The 18859-nt window shown below is 42.4% G+C and overlaps 1 protein-coding gene across 7 annotated transcripts; it reads right to left on the bottom strand.

Moving 5' to 3' along the window:
* Positions 1-211: 211 nt before the first annotated feature.
* LOC109892984 (RNA-binding protein 27-like) lies at positions 212-18628 on the bottom strand. Of its 7 annotated transcripts, none has more exons than XM_020485929.2 (21): positions 18396-18627; positions 17546-17664; positions 17266-17393; positions 17074-17156; positions 16618-16814; positions 15536-15838; positions 14443-14673; positions 12447-12608; positions 10650-10805; positions 10261-10402; positions 9854-10037; positions 9413-9640; positions 9119-9250; positions 8845-8973; positions 8656-8730; positions 5141-5302; positions 4886-4990; positions 3528-3746; positions 3231-3314; positions 2994-3113; positions 212-2735 (listed from the first exon to the last, which is right to left on the bottom strand). In XM_020485929.2, exons 1-21 carry the CDS (start codon positions 18452-18454, stop codon positions 2655-2657), a joined length of 3099 nt encoding a protein of 1032 aa, XP_020341518.1. In that variant the 5' UTR covers positions 18455-18627; the 3' UTR covers positions 212-2654. The 7 variants fall into 7 exon arrangements, with proteins under 7 accessions (XP_020341518.1, XP_020341519.1, XP_020341520.1 ...); XM_020485930.2 differs by having other exon boundaries at positions 9119-9247; XM_020485931.2 differs by having other exon boundaries at positions 10261-10405; positions 10659-10805.
* Positions 18629-18859: the final 231 nt, after the last annotated feature.

The raw sequence follows: 18859 nt of genomic DNA, 5'->3' as shown, positions 1-18859 counted from the left end.
TGTCTGTTATCAATTGTTGGAAAAATGACTTGTGTCATACACAAAGTAGATGTCCTAACCGACTTGCCAAAACTATAATTTGTTAACAAGAAATTTGTGGAGTGGTTGAAAAACGAGTTTTAATGACTCCAACCTAAGTGTATGTAAACTCCCGACTTCCAACTATATATAATTCAGATATATACTAAAGAAAGGACACAACACAGGTTTTAAAGGTAATATTTTTTGGGAATGGTTTCTCTCGCATCTTCGCAATGTTGAAATTTTAACGGTATAGTTATTTTTTTTTCTTGTCTAATTCAAGTTGTTTATTTAAATGTATTTTGTTCCTAACACCATTCCTCCATGTTTATTGGTAAAAGCAAACATGCTAGTGAGTTAGAAATCCATTTTACAAACAGAATAAATCAAAAATACATACACTTCCTGAAAATATAAACAATAACAAATCCCCCCAAAATATTCTTCCAATAAGTGTTTTACATTTTACACTACCATGTCATAGTAGCGTCCACAAGGTAGTACAAACATTGGGAGAAAATCCTCAAAGCAATTTCTGAAATCTCACTGAAGTAATAGTCTTGCCATTAGATTTCTCCTACTGAAGTTATCAAGCAAAGGGCTGTTCATATGTTGCTGTGAAATATGCAATCCAAACAGGAAAAGCACATAGCAAACAAGGGTACTGTGCAGTGAAAAACTACAATTTCTTATTATCCGCATTGTCCTTCTAGAGCAACCCTTTTCCTGGAGAGCTACCGTCCTGTAGGTTCTCACTCCTACCTTAAATCAAACCCAAATCTAATAATCAGCTGGTTGATAAGCGGAATCAGGTGTTACAGCTGGGATTGGAGTGAAATCCTACAGGAGGGTCGCTCTTCACGAACAGGGTTGGAGAGCCCTGTTCTGGGGTCTGACTGGCGTCCCTTTCTCACATTCCAATGGGCTTTTTATTGATCTCCAAAAAGAAACATGTTGTGACCTAACTGATATCAAATTGTCATGCTGATAAAGTTATCGCCAAGCCTCACACTGATAGGACAGTCAAAGTCTAGAGAGGAGTCTTACTTTCCTGTTACTCCAATCTCCTAACTTTCCCAAGAAGACTGCAAAATTAACAAGGGTCAAAATCTTATAGGGGCTACGGCAACATAACCGTTTTCAGCGCTTATATTGAATCCAATGGTTTAGTCTTGAGTTACAACAGGGTGGTTGGTCCTGGCCAAATAGGAAAGCATAACACGCTATATGGTTCAATATCTATACTTCAGGGGCATCTCTAAAGAATTTCAGCTCTCCCTCTCTTGAATAAATGTAAATACAGTATGGAAATATAGCTTTTGTTTTTCATCAATTATACAAGAGTTGATGTTAGTTAACACATTCAGAGCCACCAACGTTTCTCCACTTGCAGGGTGGTATGGGGGGGGGGATCCTCACTCATTAACATCCGGTGCCTCGCTTATGTGGAAATGGATTCACTTGCTGATGTATGTAAATTAAGATCCGAAACTGTGCATGGAAACATTACCAATCTGGTTATTTGACAACTCTGTCAAAACCATACATTTTCCCTTGAAGATGAATCCTGGCAGAGATGAGTTGGTATGAATGTGTCTTTGATGTTATGTGAAGTGACGCTACAAGGGATGGTTTAAACACAAACCTATGTTAAATAAGCAGAGTAAGTGGGACCTCTTTTCCTGACAATTTCCACATCCATTCAAATGACTAAAAATGGGGGGGGGGGGGAAGTATCAAAGTAAATCCTATTGCAAACATTTACAACATTTACAGAAGAAAAATCACTCATCTCATAAAAAGTCAGCCTTCTGCTGATTACGTAAGGCAAAATTAGAGATACAAATCAAATGTTCAGTATACATTCAAACAACATTGTCTACAGAAATCCAACACGTTTGACAATAAATGACTAGCTCCTCATCCAAATATGTCTTTGGCTTTCAGACGACTAAGGGAAGATGACTTGGGAAAACAGTTGTTACACACCATCTCAAAAGTGCGTAACAGTCTTGGTGTTCATATGTACATAAAGTGGCACCACACATTTAGTCGACAACAAAATACTCAGGGGAATATCAATTGTATCTCGAAATTCAAGACGGAGGTTGTATCTAATTTGCAAGGGCATTTCAACAGGGGACTGTAAACTTAGTGACCTCTGCTGATAGACTGAGACGGTGAGATCTGTGAGGGTGTGGCCGTCCCTAGACTGAGGACCTTTGAGCCTCGAAATTATAGACAACATTAGCCAAACAAGGGAGCGAAGGAAACCATAGCTTAAATATATATAAAAATAACTAGCTATTCACAGTAGTCACAAATGTTGTGTGTTACCGATTATCTAGTAACCACATCGAAACATACATCTATTTATAATGGTTTAGATTTTTTTCTCAGAAAAAGTGAGATTTGAATAATTATTCAGATGTTTGAAGAGAAAAAACAGTCTGCCTTTTCAAGCTTCAAACGTATCATTAAAGGAACTGCTTTCTCTCATGTGTTTCATTCTTCAGTCTCAAAATACTGGAAATTGCAACAACAAAAAAACAAGTGATTTCGTCAAATCGGCTTGAATTTGTTTTTAAAAAATAAAGTAATTCCCACTAAAAAGTGTGACGTTCGTATTGCATTCATCGCCTCCATGAACGACTCTCGTACTCGTCATCCTCATCGTCGTCTTCCTCCATAAGCAGGTAGGGGCTGACTTCCTCCTGGAGGAATGAAATCAAAGAACATGCATTTTGATGTCATTAAAACATTGACTAAAAACGATCTATAATTCCGCAAAATAAATACAAAACTCACTAAATCAACCATTTTGCAATCGATAATTCGTATTAGGACACAGCTATTCTGCACTCTTATTTATATAAATTTAATTCTTATTTATTAACATGACACGCTTTTCCAAAATGCCTAAATGGTAAAAAAACAGGAAATGTATGGGGGAGAGATGTATAGTAACGTACCTTATTGGCCTCGTCCTTCAACGACTCCTCTTCAGGTTCTGTGGACATGGATGGAGTCTTCGGCTTGTGCCATGAAATCTGTAGAACGCGACCTTTGAACTTTGCTCCTTGGTTTGCAGCCTATAAAATGTGAAAATTATCATGAAGGGTGAAATTCAATTCAAACTTGTGTTAACTGTCTGTTATAAAGGCATCTAAATGTTACGAGCTACTGTGTGTCATATCTGCAGGACATACATTCTCTGCTTCACTCCGGGTCTTGAACGTTATGACAACGCTGGTGGCATCCTGATCATGAAGCTCTTGTATCTCACCAAATTTCTGTGACAAAGACAAGAATAACAAACAGCCCGTAAGTGCCAGTGGAAACTCCTTTACACATCTTCTCAGGCATTGTTTTTACTACTATAATGATTCATGCTTTGTGCCACAGGATGAGTTCTAGCTCTGACTTTCCAATGTTAAAATAAGCCATTTTGGGGGAAACATGCAACTAGCTGGATAGGATAAGATGTGATGGTTGTATTTCCTTACCACAAAGTGAGGCAGCAGCTCCTCCTTCTCTTCCTGTGTGACTCCCATGATGGCGATGGCCCGGGGCCTGTGGTCCACCACCATGTGATTGCCCCCTCCTCTTCCTCCTCCTCTGTGTCCCCGTCCCCTGCCCCTTCCTCGGCCTCGGCCCCTGCCCCTGACGCCTATTGGATCATCCACCTTTCCCCGCCCGGTCGGTATCAAGCCCAACCACGTGGCCTAGGGGAACACAGCCAACAAAGTCATCAGATCCACAGCTACTCCTCAACATCACACAAAATGAGGTGCCACCTGGCACTATTAGGAGAGTACCACAGAGACAGATGTGGAAGCAAGAAAGACAGTTGTGCCACCTGGCATATCCTCAGCAAACAGTGCCATGCAGCATCAGTATCTAGGAAGAAAATGTAATGCCACTCAGAACAAGTCTACCACAGGTCTGGTATCCATCTTTAATGAGTCCAAGGGAATATGGACCAGCAGGCTGATTGTGATGGGCCTGATGTCTTGGAGCGGCAGGTAGCCTAGTGGTTAAGGGCGTAGGGCGAGAAAACAAAAGATGGCTGGTTCAAATCCCCAAGCTGACTTGGTGAAAAATCTGTCTGTATCCTTGAGCAAGGTACTTAACCCTAAATTATCCTGTAAGTCGCTCTGGATAAGAGAGTCTGCTAAATAACTCAAATGTAAAAATGGTGAACGCCAACACTCGTCCTTCCCCACCCCTCCTACTAAATGTCATCCCTCTATTTTCTTACAAGGAACACGAGCTCAAACTTTAATGAAATCAGATGCATCAATGTAGGATATGTGTTTCTTTAGGATTCGTTAGTGGGTGTCCTCTGGGCTTGGTAAGTGCCTGCAGTTTAATGTGCAGAAGAGGGATAAAGCAATGCATATTTCATGGAAGCTAATTTAAGCACACCAGGCTGGGAAAGCCATGCAGAGGTGTTGCCATGAGAAGAAGAAAAACAACAACGAGTTTGTTGTTTAGAACCTGATCCTCTGACACCGAGGACGTGTTTTTCCTCTGGAATTGATTGTAGAATTTTTATTTTTGGGGTATGCCGGCAATGATTTTGCCCTGGTGCAGCACCCCAGCTAAATGACTGCAGAGGAAACACTGGGCAACATATGTGACTAGCAGCAAACGAGAGAAGCTGTGTGGCAAGGTATACGTTCACATCCAAGGTGATGTCCTGCTGCTCGCTTCAGACCACTCTTCTAAAAGGTTGCACATTTGTTGGAGTTGTCTTGTCTGCCACTACTCTTTCAGTATGCCAGAACACTGCCACATTCCAGACATGGTCATTAGTTCTAGAGAGAGGACTTCCGAAAGTATGGATACTCCGTCTACCCACCTCAACCTGTAGCTGACCCAGTTTCTGCTTCAGGTCTGTCGTGTCCTCTCCAGAACTCATCTTCTTGTGGAAATCAAGCTCTGCATCCAGAAGCTCCTTTTGTTTCTGAGGGAAAGCACAAATCAAACAGAGCCATTGATATTACATTTGGATTTCCCCAATGCATGAACTACATAGTATAAGCAAATACTGTAAATGGCGGTGATGGCGCAATTAAGTAATTACAGCCCTATATGATATGGTAGGTAGACTCACATCTATCTTGGTCTTGGACTGGGCCGTTGAGTGGGAGGCTGGGTTCATCTCGTTCTGGAGCTGGGAGATCTTGTCGGTCAGATCCTTCAGAGTCTTCATAAGGTTGGCCCTCTCCTCTGGCTTCAATGTGGCCCGGTTCTTTTCAAGTCTGTTTATTAGAGCCTATAGGAGGAAGGACATGAGATTGACTAATCAGTGCTAGACAAGCAGGGTTTTCCAGGACAACACACAGGCTCTTTTGGTCTTACTGGTGTCCTTGGTTTTGATAGTGAATGGACAATGTGATGATGATCACTGCATGTGGCTTATGTGCAACTGTAAAATGGAAGGTGGTGATGGTGGTATCCTTTAAATTATTAACTACACTGAACAGAAATATCAACGCAACATGCAACAATTTCAAAGATCTGAACCGTTTATAAGGGAATCAGTCAATTGAAATAAATGAATTAGGCCCTAATCTATAGATTCACATGACTGGGAATACAGATACAATCCATTTGGAAAGTATTCAGACCCCTTCCCCTTTTCCACATTTTGTTACGTGACAGCCTTATTCTAAAATGAATTAAATCATTTTTTGCCCCTCATCAATCTACACACAATACCCCACAATGTCAAAGTGAAAACAGGTGATTCGAAATTGTAGCAAATTTATTACAAATAAACAGAAATACCTTATTTAGATAAATATTCAGACCCTTTGCTATGAGACTCAAAATCAAGCTCAGGTGTATCCGGCTTCCATTGATCATCCTTGAGATGCTTCTACAACTTGGAGTCCACCTGTGGTCAATTCAATTGATTGGACATGATTTGGAAAGGCACATACATCTGAACAGCTAACCGATCGCTGCAGCTGTACAGTCTATCGGTAAATAGCCCACCCAATTTTACCTACCTCATCCCCATACTGTTTATATTTATTTACTTTTCTGCTCTTTTGCACACCAATATCTCTACCTGTACATGACCATCTGATCATTTATCACTCCAGTGTTAATCTGCAAAATTGTAATTATTCGCCTACCTCCTCATGCCTTTTGCACACAATGTATATAGACTCTCTTTTTTTCTACTGTGTTATTGACTTGTTAATTTTTTACTCCATGTGTAACTCTGTGTTGTCTGTTCACACTGCTATGCTTTATCTTGGCCAGTTCGCAGTTGCAAATGCGAACTTGTTCTCAACTAGCCTACCTGGTTAAATAAAGGTGAAAATTAAAAAAAAGGTCAGAGACAGGATTGTGTTGAGGCACAGATCTGGGGAAAACATTTATGCAGCATTGAAGGACCCCAAGAACAGTGGCCTCCATCATTCTTAAATGGAAGAAGTTTGGAACCACCAAGACTCTACCAAGACTCTTCCTAGAGCTGGCCGCTCAGCCAAACTGAGCAATCGGGTGAGAAGGGCCTTGGTCAGGGAGGTGACCAAGAACCCAATGGTCACTGACAGAGCACCAGAGGTCCTCTGTGGAGATGGGAGAACCTTCCGGAATCTCTGCAGCACTCTACCGATCAGGCCTTTATGGTAGTGGCCAGACTAAAGCCACTAAAGCCTGAATGTCAAGCATGGAGGAAACCTGACACCATCCCTACGGTGAAGCATGGTTGTGGCAGCATGTTGTGGAGGATGTTTTTCAGCGGTATTGACTGGGAGACGAGTCAGGATCGAGGGAAAGATGAACGGAGCAAAGTACAGAGAGATCCTTGATGAAAACCTGCTCTAGATGGCTCAGGATCTCAGACCGGGGTGATAGTTCACCTTTCAAAAGGACAACGACCCTAAGCACACAGCCAAGACAATGCAGGACAATGCAGGAGTGGCTGTGAATGTCCTTGAGGGGAGCCCAGTCAGAGCCCGGACTTGAACCCAATCGAACATCTCTGGATAGGCTTGAAAATAGCTGTGCAGTGACGCTCCCTATCCAACCTGACAGAGCTTGAGAGGATCTGCAGAGAAGAAGGGCAGAAAGTCCCCAAATACAGGTGTGCCAATCTTGTAGCGTCATATCAAAGAAGACTCAAGGCTGTAATTGCTGCCAAAGGTACTGAGTAAAAGGGTCTGAATACTTAAAAGTGATATTTCCCCAAAAATGTTATACATTAGCAATAAATTATAAAAACCTGTTTTTGCTTTGTCATTATGGGGTATTGTGTGTAGATTGAGGGGGGGAAACTAATCAATTTTAGAATACGGCTGTAACGTAACAAAATGTGGAAAAATGCACTCTATGCATCTGCTGGTCAGAGATACCTTGGAAAAAAAAAAGTGGGGGTGTGGACCAGAAAAACCAGTCAGTATCTGGTGCGACCACCATTTCCCTCATGCAGCGCGATACATCTCCTTTGCATAGAGTTGAATCAGAATGTTGATTGTGGCCTGTGGAATGTTGTCCCATTCCTCTTCAATGGCTGTGCGAAGTTGCTGGATATTGGCAGGAACAGGAACACGCTGTCGTACATGTCGATCCAGAGCATCCCAAACATGCTGAATGGGTGTACAGGTCCTTGCGACATGGGGCTGTGCAATATCATGCTGAAACATGAGGTGATGGATTAGGATGAATGGCACAATGGGCCTCAGGATCTGATTACGGTCTCTGTGCATTGAAATTGCCATCCATAGAATGCAATTGTGTTCGTTGTCCGTAGCTTATGCCTGCCCATACCATAACCCCACCATGGGGCACTCTGTTCACAACGTTGGCATTAACAAATAGCACTACCACACGATGCCATACACGTTGTCTGCCATCTGCGTGGTACAGTTGAAGTCGGAATTCATCTGTGTGAGAGCACACTTCTGCCAGTGGCCATTGAAGTCAGCTACAACTCTGAACTTCAGTCAGGTCAAGACCCCGGTGAAGCACAAAGATGAGCTTCCCTGAGACGGTTTCTGACAGTTCTTCGGAAATTCTTTGGTTGTGGAAACCCCCGTTTCATCAGCTGTCCGGGTGGCTGGTCTCAGACGATCCCGCAGGTGAATTCAGATTTGTAGGTCCTAGGCTGGCGTGGTCACATGTGGTCTGCGGTTTTGAGGCGTGTTGGAAGTACTGCCAAACTCTCTAAAACGACATTGGAGGCGGCTTATGGTAGATAAATTAAATTAAATTATCTGGCAACAGCTCTGGTGTACATTCCTGCAGTCAGCATGCCAATTGCACACTCCCTCAACTTGAGACACGTGGCATTGTGTTGTGTGACACAACTGCACATTTTAGAGTGACCTTTTGTCCCCAGCACAAGGTGCACCTGTGTAATGAGCATGCTGTTTAATCAGATTCTTGATATGCCACACCTGTCAGGTGGATGGATTATCTTGGTAAAGGAGAAATGCTCAATAACAGGGATGTAAACACATTTGTGCACACAATTTGAGAGAAAAATATGCTTTTTGTTTCATATGGAACATTAATGAAATATTTTATTTCATCTCATGAAACATGGGACCAACACTTCACATGTTGTGTTTATATTTTTGTTCAGTATATATGTAATATAAGCAAGCATACCTTCTGGCATTCAATCTGTTTCTCAAGCATCTCCTGTTTTTTTTTCCTCATGTCCTGTTGCAACTTCAATGTCTCCTGAATGAACAAAGAACAAACCAAACACTTGATTAGAGTGGAATTTAGATTTTTGTATGAAAGGTGATGATACACTGAAGCTTATTCAAAATGCTAACAGCAAAACTGACTTGCCTGCTTCTTTTTCAAGACCTCCAGTTCTTCAAGTGCTTTGGCAGTTTTACCAAGTGACTTGGATGTTGCCTTGAGGACTGTGGATATGTAGGGTCCCTTCTGAAGGACCCCAGAGGAGGCGAGGAGTGCCTGGGATAGAAAGAGACAAACAGACCCTTTGATTACTACCTTACCCCCTGTGTCAATCCACTCTCTTTGCCAAAATACAACACCGTGCTGCAGACATTTATAGGTGCACACTCAGACCCACAGAGCATAGGAAATTACTGCTTACTGCTGCAGTGTCCGTGCTGGGGTGCAGGGAGTCCAGTTTGCCCCCGGCCACAGCCCCAACACCGTGGCAATGTTTGGGCACCGTCTTATTATTCAGCACATAGGCCCCGGGACTGTGCTGCTTTATCACCTGCTGGTTTATACAGAAAGATAGAAAGTAATGCATAGATGATGATCACTGCTGACCTGGAACTTAGAACTTCTCTGTTCAAAACCAAAACTGCTGGTTGAATGAATTAATGGTTTGACCAGCTAAGAAAAGTTTTTTTGCAGTAGTCACAAGTGCGCTGTTCACCTTGTGGACGTTGGGTTGCTGTTGCCCCATGGCAGAGCTCTGGCTCAGTCCGTCCCCCTGACCCTGACCCATGCTCTGTCCCTGCTGCTGGGTGTTGGCCTCTCGGTGCCAGTACACACGGATGAAGCGGTTGTTGAGCACCGCCTCAATGCTGGAGATGGCCCGCCGTGCCTCTTCGTTGGCTGTGTACTGGATCAGAGCTGCCTCTGGGTCACCACCAAACACCACCTATTGGAGACGGGACAGGTCAAAGAAGATACAGGAAGTAATGATATAGGCAAGCAGGTGTGTCCTTGATTACCATCGAAAGTATGTAGACGCCCCAATAATGATCTAAAACGTTCCTGTGTTTAGTGGTACAAATGATATCAAGAAATTGTGAGTAAAGTGCTGTCGAGATAAAAAAAAAAAAAGCGAATGAAACAGTCATGTTACTCTTACCTGAATATTCACGATGGTACCAAACTTGCTGAAGTGTTCATTCAATTTGGTGATGTTGTTGAGATCTCGGGGGATTTTGCGAACTTCCAGCTTAGTGTTTACATAGTGATTCTTCTTGGGGAAGCCCCCGTGTTGGGGCTTGTTGTTGGGGAAGTTGAGTTGGTTGTTGGCCTGGTAGTTTGACCTGGAAGAGAATGACAGAAGTGAGTGACAAGGCAGAGGAGCCAATGACAGTGATCTGTGAAACGGAGTTCGGGTCAAGTAATGAGCCATCTAAATCCAGGCTCTTACAGAGCTCAATTAAAACTGTAATTGAACTGGAATCGCTCACAACGCTGCAGTGGTGGAGGGTGGGTACTGTGCATGTTCAGGGTGGCCCTTGTGTGTGTGTGTGTGTGTGTTCTTACTTGTCCATCCAGAGTTTTTTGGGCAGCTGGCCCTCTGTGGGCCCCAGGGGCCTCTTCCTGCTCTCCTGCTCGGTGCTGCTGTAGCGGGACACACTGCTGGGAACACTGGCCACCGCTGGCTCTGTCTGGATCACTATGTTAGCTGCTGGGAAAAGGAGAAAAGCAGTCGGTCGTAATGACACAGCTAGAATCTGGACGACAATAAGGATATGTAAAGTGATTCTAGCTGCTCGAGTTGTTTGATCCTGTTCTCCAAATAAATTAACATATGGAACTTGTCTCATGTTTCGTATTGGTTAGGAGCAGAGGAAAGGCCCAATCTAAATAACTAAAGTGACTGTGTTAAATAAAAGGGATCGATTAATTAAAGTGGGACAGGATAGACCCACATGTGATACCTCTGGATCCCTGGCCATCTCCAGAAGTGAGGCCAATCAGGTTGGGTCTCTGGGTCTGGATGCGGGGGATGAACTGCCTGTACTGGGGCCGGCTGGCTGCAGTGATGCCTGGAGACTCTGGGTTGTAGGCCTCTGGGTCATAATTATCTGGCAACACAAGGGATGGGACACATCATTAGAAGAACTAAAACAGCATTTTACACTGTGGAGAGTGACAATTCCCAAACAGGCATATCTGTAATAACACCTACTTTAACTGTATGCATGCATGCTTACAAGGAAAACCTAAGTATAACCATACTATTGAGCTCAATATTATAAAGTCTGATTTTTCTATATAATAGGCTATGGCTTTGGACTGTCAAGAATGCATGCACTAAGCTAAAACATGGAGACACCCAGAGCAAGTAAAATAAATACACACACACGCAGAGTTCCTCTGTCAAGTGTCTGTGTTCTTTTGCCCATCTTAATGTTTTATTTTTATTGGCCAGTCTGAGATATGGCTTTTTCTTTGCAACTCTGCCTAGAAGGCCAGCATCCCGGAGTCGCCTCTTCACTGTTGACGTTGAGACTGGTGTTTTGCGGGTACTATTTAATGAAACTGCCAGTTGAGAACTTGTGAGGCGTCTGTTTCTCAAACTAGACACTAATGTACTTGTCCTCTTGCTCAGTTGTGCACCGGGGCCTCCACTCCTCTTTCTATTCAGGTTAGGGCCAGTTCGCGCTGTTCTGTGAAGGGAGTAGTACACAGCGTTGTACGAGATCTTCAGTTTCTTGGCAATTTCTCACATGGAATAGCCTTAATTTCTCAGAACAAGAATAGACCGACGAGTTTCTGGCCATTTTGAGCCTGTAATCGAACCCACAAATGCTGATGCTCCAGATACTCAACTAGTCTAAAGAAAGCCAGTTTTATTGCTTCTTTAAATCACCACAACAGTTTTCAGCTAAGCTAACATAATTGCAAAATGGTTTTTCTAATGATCAATTAGCCTTTTAAAATGATAAACTTGGATTAGCTAACACAATGTGCCATTGGAACACAGGAGTGATGGTTGCTGATAATGGGCCTCTGTACACCTATGTAGATATTCCATTTTTTAAACATACACATATATATTTTTTATCTGCTGTTTCCAGCTACAACAGTCATTTACGAACAATTTGATGTTATTTTTAATGGACAAAAACAATTGGCTTTTCTTTCAAAAACAAGGACATTTCTAAGTGACCCCATACCTTTGAACGGTAGTGTGTGTGTGTCTGTGTTATATATATATATATATATATATATATATATATATATAGAATTATTTTGTATTAAGAGTAGAGAGATGGATGGCATTTCAATTCATTCATTTTCTCACGTATGTGGGCAGGATTAGTCAAATAAAGTTTGCACTTATCTAATGTGCACCTTACAGCACCAACAGTAGATTTCCAGTTCAGAAACAGTGTGACCCTCTGGTCAACATATGTTATTGCACCCTAAATAAATGACTTAATCATGCAGGCAAGGCAGTAGGACACAAAAACAAAACTAACACCACCACCCAAAAAGGAAATAATTTGCAAAACGTGAATGAACCATAAACATTTTAAACCATTATAATTTCTGTCTTTCCTCACTTACTACAGTCAAACTGAACAATGCCATTTGGTTCACATTGATTTGAAAGATGCTGTATTTCAAAGAAAATAAACTGACAAAAAGTTAAATAATATGGGAGCTATGCTTAAAAGTACCACTTTTCCATGCCAATTGAGATAATCATAGCTGCTTACATTCTGACTGAGAATATTGGGGGTGTAGAGAGACTGAAGAAGATGGAGGTGGTGGAGGAAGAGGAGGAGGAGGTCCCACTCCAGGCGGTCCCAGAGAGGAGGCAGAACTCGCTCCTGAGTTGTTGGGAGTATCTATCCCACTTGCTGGTATTAATGGGGGCCCTATGGGAGATACAAATCCAAGCTGAACCCAGTTAATACTAGACAAAAGCCATTTACTTAAACAGAAAAGGCTAGGTAAAGCAGACATGCAGTATAGGGTGAGCACTAGGGTAAGACAACAACAAAGACAGCTGTTTCTCTGAGGTGCGTATCTGCACTGAACAATTTCAAAGATTTTAATGAGTTATAGTTCATATAAGAAATCAGTCAATTTAATTAAATTCATTAGGCCCTTATCTATGGATTTCACATGGCTGGGCAGTGGTGTAGCCATGGGTGGGACTTGGAGGGCATAGGCTTACCCACTTGGCAGCCAGGCCCAGCCAATCAGAATAAGTTTTTCTCCACTAAAGTGCCCTATTACAGACAGAAATAGTCCACAGCAATGACATTGTAGGTAGCTTATGGTGGAGAAATAAATATTACATTCTCTTACAACAGCTCCGGTGGACATTCCTGCAGTCAGCATGCCAATTGCATGCTCCCTTAAAACTTGAGACATCTGTGGCATTGTGTTGTGTGACAACTGTACATTTTAAAGCGGCCTTATATTGTCCCCAGCAAAAGGTGCACTTGTGTAATGATCATGCTGCTAAATCAGCTTCCGGCGGGAATGAAGCCCTCTACCTTAAACAAATGCTAACGGCTTCCTACTCAATGATGTAAACCAGTGGTTACCAACCTTTTCTGAGTCTAGATCACCTTGAGTCAAAATGCAGGCCGATTTAAAAAAAATATATATATTTTTTTTAAATGTGACTTAAAAAGACGTAAGCCTACACAATAACCTATTAAAACAATTCCGTAGCAATGAGGTTTGTATTAGGCTATATGCAGAATACATTATCCCTGCATATTGGCTATGCTTGAATTGCCCTGCCAATGTTCTTCTCAAACCATTTTGAAATGATATTTTAGGTATATGATCACACTGGCAATTGATCATTTGCTGAGCATAATCATTTTTTATTTTACTGGACTGATGGCCTGCATCTGATGGTCAACCTGAGGGGAGGGAGAGCGTATCAGTGAGGCTGCCTCTCACCCGACTCACCGTCCCTCCCTCCGCTGAGAAAAGGGGACAGTCTTCCAGCTGATGGCGAAACTCAAGTCGAAGTAGGGAGAACGTTCAACACTTTTATAAGCCATAAAATGCGCAAAGTGTTGACAGTGCTGAATAACAAGTTAAACATGAAGTTACTAATAAAAACAGCAGTGCTTTGCTGTATTCGTTGAATCTCTATCTAGTCATGGTTTTAAAAGTTTTAAAAATCTCAGAGTATCAACTTTGCTGTGCGCTCAAGACTTATTTTTACAGTCTAAGAAACTGTGCAGACACGGTGATCTGAGCTATCGGATTGGCCAGCAGTTGGCCTGTAGGTGCACTTGATTTGCACTCTGGGCCTGCCTGGTAGGCGGAATTCTACCTTCAGACACATGAAACGGTTCAAAATGGTCACACTTTGCCTTCCCAGCGCTAGGGCTGCTGAATCAAGTGCGCCTAACGCCAACAGCATGAAGCGAATAAAAAAGAAAAACTTAATTGCCAGGCTTTATCGTTGTTTTTTTTACAGAAATGTTTGGTGATCAACTAGGAACGCGATCGACCGGTTGTTGACCACTGATGTAAACAAACATCCATGCATCCTAAAATGACTCTCACCACATTAGGATCTAAAGTTAGGGCCCTGGGTTTTTCCTAATCATGTGACCTGACCAGGAAAAACACTTGGCCTTAACCTATGTCAAACACAGACTGGTAAGCATTCAGGGATCAGGAGTGATGGTCGAATTGGAGACGGCATCATAGCAGAGACATGGTAACAGTACTCACCAGGAGGAGGCATAGGGAAGATGCACGGTGGGGGCGGCTGGCCGTGGGGGGGCATGGGCATCCTGATGGCAGGGGGCGGCTCGGTCATGGGTGGCATGGCCATCCGGGCCGGCGGTGGCATTCCAGGTGGGGGAAACGGGATCATAGCGGGCAGCGTGACGTCGTCCACAATCAGAGGATCATTGCCGTGGTCAAAGGGACAGAGGTCACCACGCACACAGAAACCTTTCTCTGCGGAAGTAAGAAAGGAAAATCGATGAAAATTGCTTAAAAATGATCAATTACATTCTTACCATAATTGCGCTCAGAATTGCTTTCCCCCCAGTCATATAAAAAATTACATCAGCCATAAATTAGATGCATCTACTTTGCAACCGTTTTGTTTAGAGCTCTTGATAACATCCAGGCAATTCTCTGAACCCTCAATGGTGGGGCAGAGTGAGAAATATCGCTGCGCTGTTGAGACTGTTGGATAAATATAAACAGTGTCCCATTGGAGAAGCAGCTCTAAGCCTGATCTGCACTCTCAGGGGAAGGATGTTGAACCTGGGTCATTAGTGGTGCTTTAAAGGCTCACACTTACTGAGGTTTAGAATGCAACCAACCTACCGCATTGAATTCATAAACAAACAATTGGCTGATATTTGACTGTAAATAAATATTTGTACAATTTGACTACTGTAGACACATGAACTTAACACTCTACAGCTAAGGCTCCTAGCATATACAATAACTAGAAGGCCATCCAAGGCCACCTGCTTCAATATTGAAATCCTTTCACAAGTTTTTGCATGTACATTAGAAACTATTTTGGATATGGATGAGTTAGTCTTGTCGTTCAGTCACTAAAACCGATAAAAGATGTTCAGCTACATAAACAACAGGTCATTATTGTAAAAGAGAATGGGTTCTCAATGACTTACCTGGTTAAATCAAGGCACAAGTAAAAGCCAGATATTGTTGCTAGATTAACTGTAGGGCTAAGAGACATAGGTAACATCTAATTTCATAATATAGACCTAAGATCAGAGTGAAATGAGACTATTTCAGTTGAAAAGTCATTCTCCAGAATAACCCAGAGGTGAGCCCTTACCGTCGTAGTCGCGACAGCGGTGCTTGACTGAAGTGCTCTTGTTGAACAACTTGCCCTCCCTGTGATTGGAGTAGTAATTAGACCAGCTCTCCGTGGTGCTGTCGGGCAGGTGAGCGGGCGCTACCACGGTAACAGAGCTGGGGACAGCTTGGCCAGCAGAGGAGGGGAACGGGTGCTGCTGGGGGGTTGGCAGGAGAGGTGGCGGATGCTGGTGTTGCTGCTGTTGTTGGGTACCCAGGGACACAGAGGTGGAGTTGAAACTCTCAGGCTCCTTCCTCTCCACTTCAAACTTTGACCTGTAATCTGTTGAACATACAGAGACACAGAGAAAAGCTTTAACCCAAAAGTCACAATGCGAACTTAACATTACTTTACACCACTGGTTCAAGGTTTAGTTTAAAAAACGTTGAAGTACTACTTAAGTCATTTTTTGGGGTAGCCATACTTGACTCCTATAATTATATATTTTTTTACAACTTTTAACTCCACCACAAACCTAAAGATAATATTTACTTTTTACTCCCATACATTTCCCCTGACACCCAAAAATACCCGTTACATTTCGAACGCTCATGCAGAACAGCAATATGGTCCAATTCACACACCTATCAATATAACTTGTTGTAATCCCAACTGTAGTGTGCCTGTCTGTACAAAAAAAAAAATTGTGTCATCTGTTTTGCTTAATATAAACAATTTGATGTGTAGCATTTACTTTTACTCAAGTATGACAATTTAGTACTCTTTCCACCACTGTACTTCAGTACATTTAAAACCAGATACTTTTAGATTTACTCAAGTAGTATTTTACTGGGTGACTTTCACTGGAGTCATTTTTTATGAATATATCTTCACTTTTACTCAAGTATGACAATTGAGTACTTTTCAAACCACTGCCCAGAATTGATCATAATCTTTATTATGAGACATCCACCCCACAGAGGATCTCCCCAGTACAAGTCCAATCAATAGGCTAATTTCTTGAATCTTGCCTCTTCTTAGCAAAGATTTGTTTTCAACCTTTTAGGTTAACATTTGAAGTGAAGCAGATTTATCCATGTCCGCGCCCCTGTGAGTCTCACCTCTCCCTCTGCTGTGCTCCTTGTCCCTGCTCATGTCTCGGCTCCCACTTCGGCTGCGGCTCCTGCTGCGGCTGTAGCTGCGCCCACGAGAGTTGCCTCCGCGCCGGTCATGTCTATCGCGGTGGGAATCTGTGCTTTTACCGTGACGGTCCATGTCACGCCGCTTGCGGTCGTCTCGTCTGCGGTCATCACGGCCCCTGTGTGGTCAGGCGATCAAGGCATGTTGGTTAGTTATTTAGCAGCACTTTTTATACAGTACCAAACTTTTCATGGTAATTTGTACTACTGATGTGACTATCATTTCAACAACAAGACCTACATTGTGTGTCAAAGATCATTAGACATAAGGGCCTAATCAAACCAACATCTTGACCTCCAGAGAGCATCATCACTGTCAAGAGGTGAACTCACTGGAGAGAACCAGGAAAATAACACAAACATAGATATCAGCCTTACCTTGACTCGTTGAAGTCAGAGCGGTTTCTCAGTGGACTTCTTCTCCTCCTGTTATCCCCCCTATCCTCTTCTACATTTTCAACCTTAAGATTAAGAAAATAACAATAATGAGCTATATCCCAACCATCAAAGACTGAAACATAATACAACAGAATGGATTCTGCATGAAGCCAGTTTAACAAATGCCCTTACCTCCACAGCCTCCTGTTTTAGTACAGGGAGTTTGGTGTCCTCTTTGGGAACTTCCTTAGCTACTGGATTACCCAAGTAGTTTTTGGTGGTCAAACATTCAAAGAGCTTATCAACAAATCCAGTGGTTTCTGTAATAGGTGAAGTATCAAGGCATAAGACTTTTATAAACATTTCTCTTGAATTATTTCAGACTATCATTCAGTCACCTAAATGTTTCCACAATGGAACTACTAGTTTGTGATGAAAAACAACACTGACATTAATGAGTTGCGTGTCCTACCTTTTTGTAAGAAGACATCCAGTTGATCTGCACAAAGTGCTTTTAGCTCTTTCTCAGTTTTGTCCTTCTTTACCAAAGCCACAACATAATTGGCTAAAGCAGAGGGGTCAGCATCACATCTGCAAAAGCAACATTACCCATATTGCTCAGAACAGGGTTTGTATCAGACAATATCTGTCAATAATCATGTATAGCCAAGCCAAGAAAGTTTGAGATTTTGAATTGAGGCAGGTTAGACACTAATCTAGTTCTACCTAACATATATGTTAGCAATGACAACACACACTTATATAAACTGGGATGTCAGGCTTTCTAACTGGCTAGCTAGCTGGTTGGCTATAAATGCTAGACGTCACTACTAGCAGTGTCTAGGGGTAGCTAAGCTACCTTAGTCACTACATTTATAACTACGCCAGTCTAGTTCATTTAATATCCTAACTAGTTCATTTAATATCCTAAGTTACCCATACGTCACAAGCCACACTTGCTGTGCAATAGTAATATCAATGATTATCGTTGATTGGGACGATGTTGATTGAGTTTAACTAGCCAACTTTAGTTAGCTGGTAGTCAGACAAAGTTAACTAGTTAGCTAGCTTTCCAGCTGGCTAGTTAGTTAATGTATTGCGGCAGCGACACCAAAACACATAACGTTATCTAGAATGCCTTCATGTGATCAGTGTCTACAATTTGCCCAACATACCAGATATGCAGACTGTTTAACGCCGTATAATTTACACAAACGTTCAATTGGTATTTGCACTGCCACATAGCAAGCTAGCGGTGGCGTAGCTAGTTAGCGTGCTAACTCGTGCAAGCTAGCTAAGTGTAATTTCAATTCATCACTCACATTGGCTCCAGGAGTTTTGCGAGCCACGACTTCAAAGCTTCCACATTTTCTATGATCATCGTGAAAACGGCTTAATAATACTGACTATAAGTTCAAGGTGTGTTGTGATATTCCTACTTTCATCGTCTATAAATGTATATTAAGCTTAGGCCTTTACTAATCACTTCACTTGCAGGTCGTACGAGTTGCTTTACGTTCAAACACAGGCATGGCAACATAAGGTTCATTGCTATTTTGGATCATTGGGACGTCCCAACTCTGACGTTACCCCCATTGAAATTGAAAATGTTAAGGTTAGGGTTTGATAATGGTTAAGGTAAGATTTAGGGTAGTGATTAAGGTTCAGGTTAGGGTTAGGGTTAAGGGTATGGACGTCCCAAGGATACCAGATAGCACTAACCGCGACATAACGGGCATGTCGTAAGCCAATCTGCTGGCCAAACCAAGGGGTTGTCACTAGTTAT

This window comes from Oncorhynchus kisutch, linkage group LG6, assembly GCF_002021735.2.
Source record: "Oncorhynchus kisutch isolate 150728-3 linkage group LG6, Okis_V2, whole genome shotgun sequence".
NCBI lineage: Eukaryota > Metazoa > Chordata > Actinopteri > Salmoniformes > Salmonidae > Oncorhynchus > Oncorhynchus kisutch.
Note: the sequence above shows the minus strand (reverse complement) of the source record. Positions and strands in the feature narration are given on the sequence as shown.

Excerpts from the sequence above, each read along its gene's own strand:
- LOC109892984 (XM_020485929.2), bottom strand. The coding sequence starts at position 18,454 with ATGATCATAGAAAATGTGGAAGCTTTGAAGTCGTGGCTCGCAAAACTC. Across the intron at positions 12,609-14,442 it reads CTTCCCTATGCCTCCTCCTG|GGCCCCCATTAATACCAGCA; the intron begins GTGAGTACTGTT and ends TATCTCCCATAG. Across the intron at positions 10,403-10,649 it reads GGGATCCAGAGGTATCACAT|CTAACATAGTGATCCAGACA; the intron begins GTGGGTCTATCC and ends TTTTCCCAGCAG.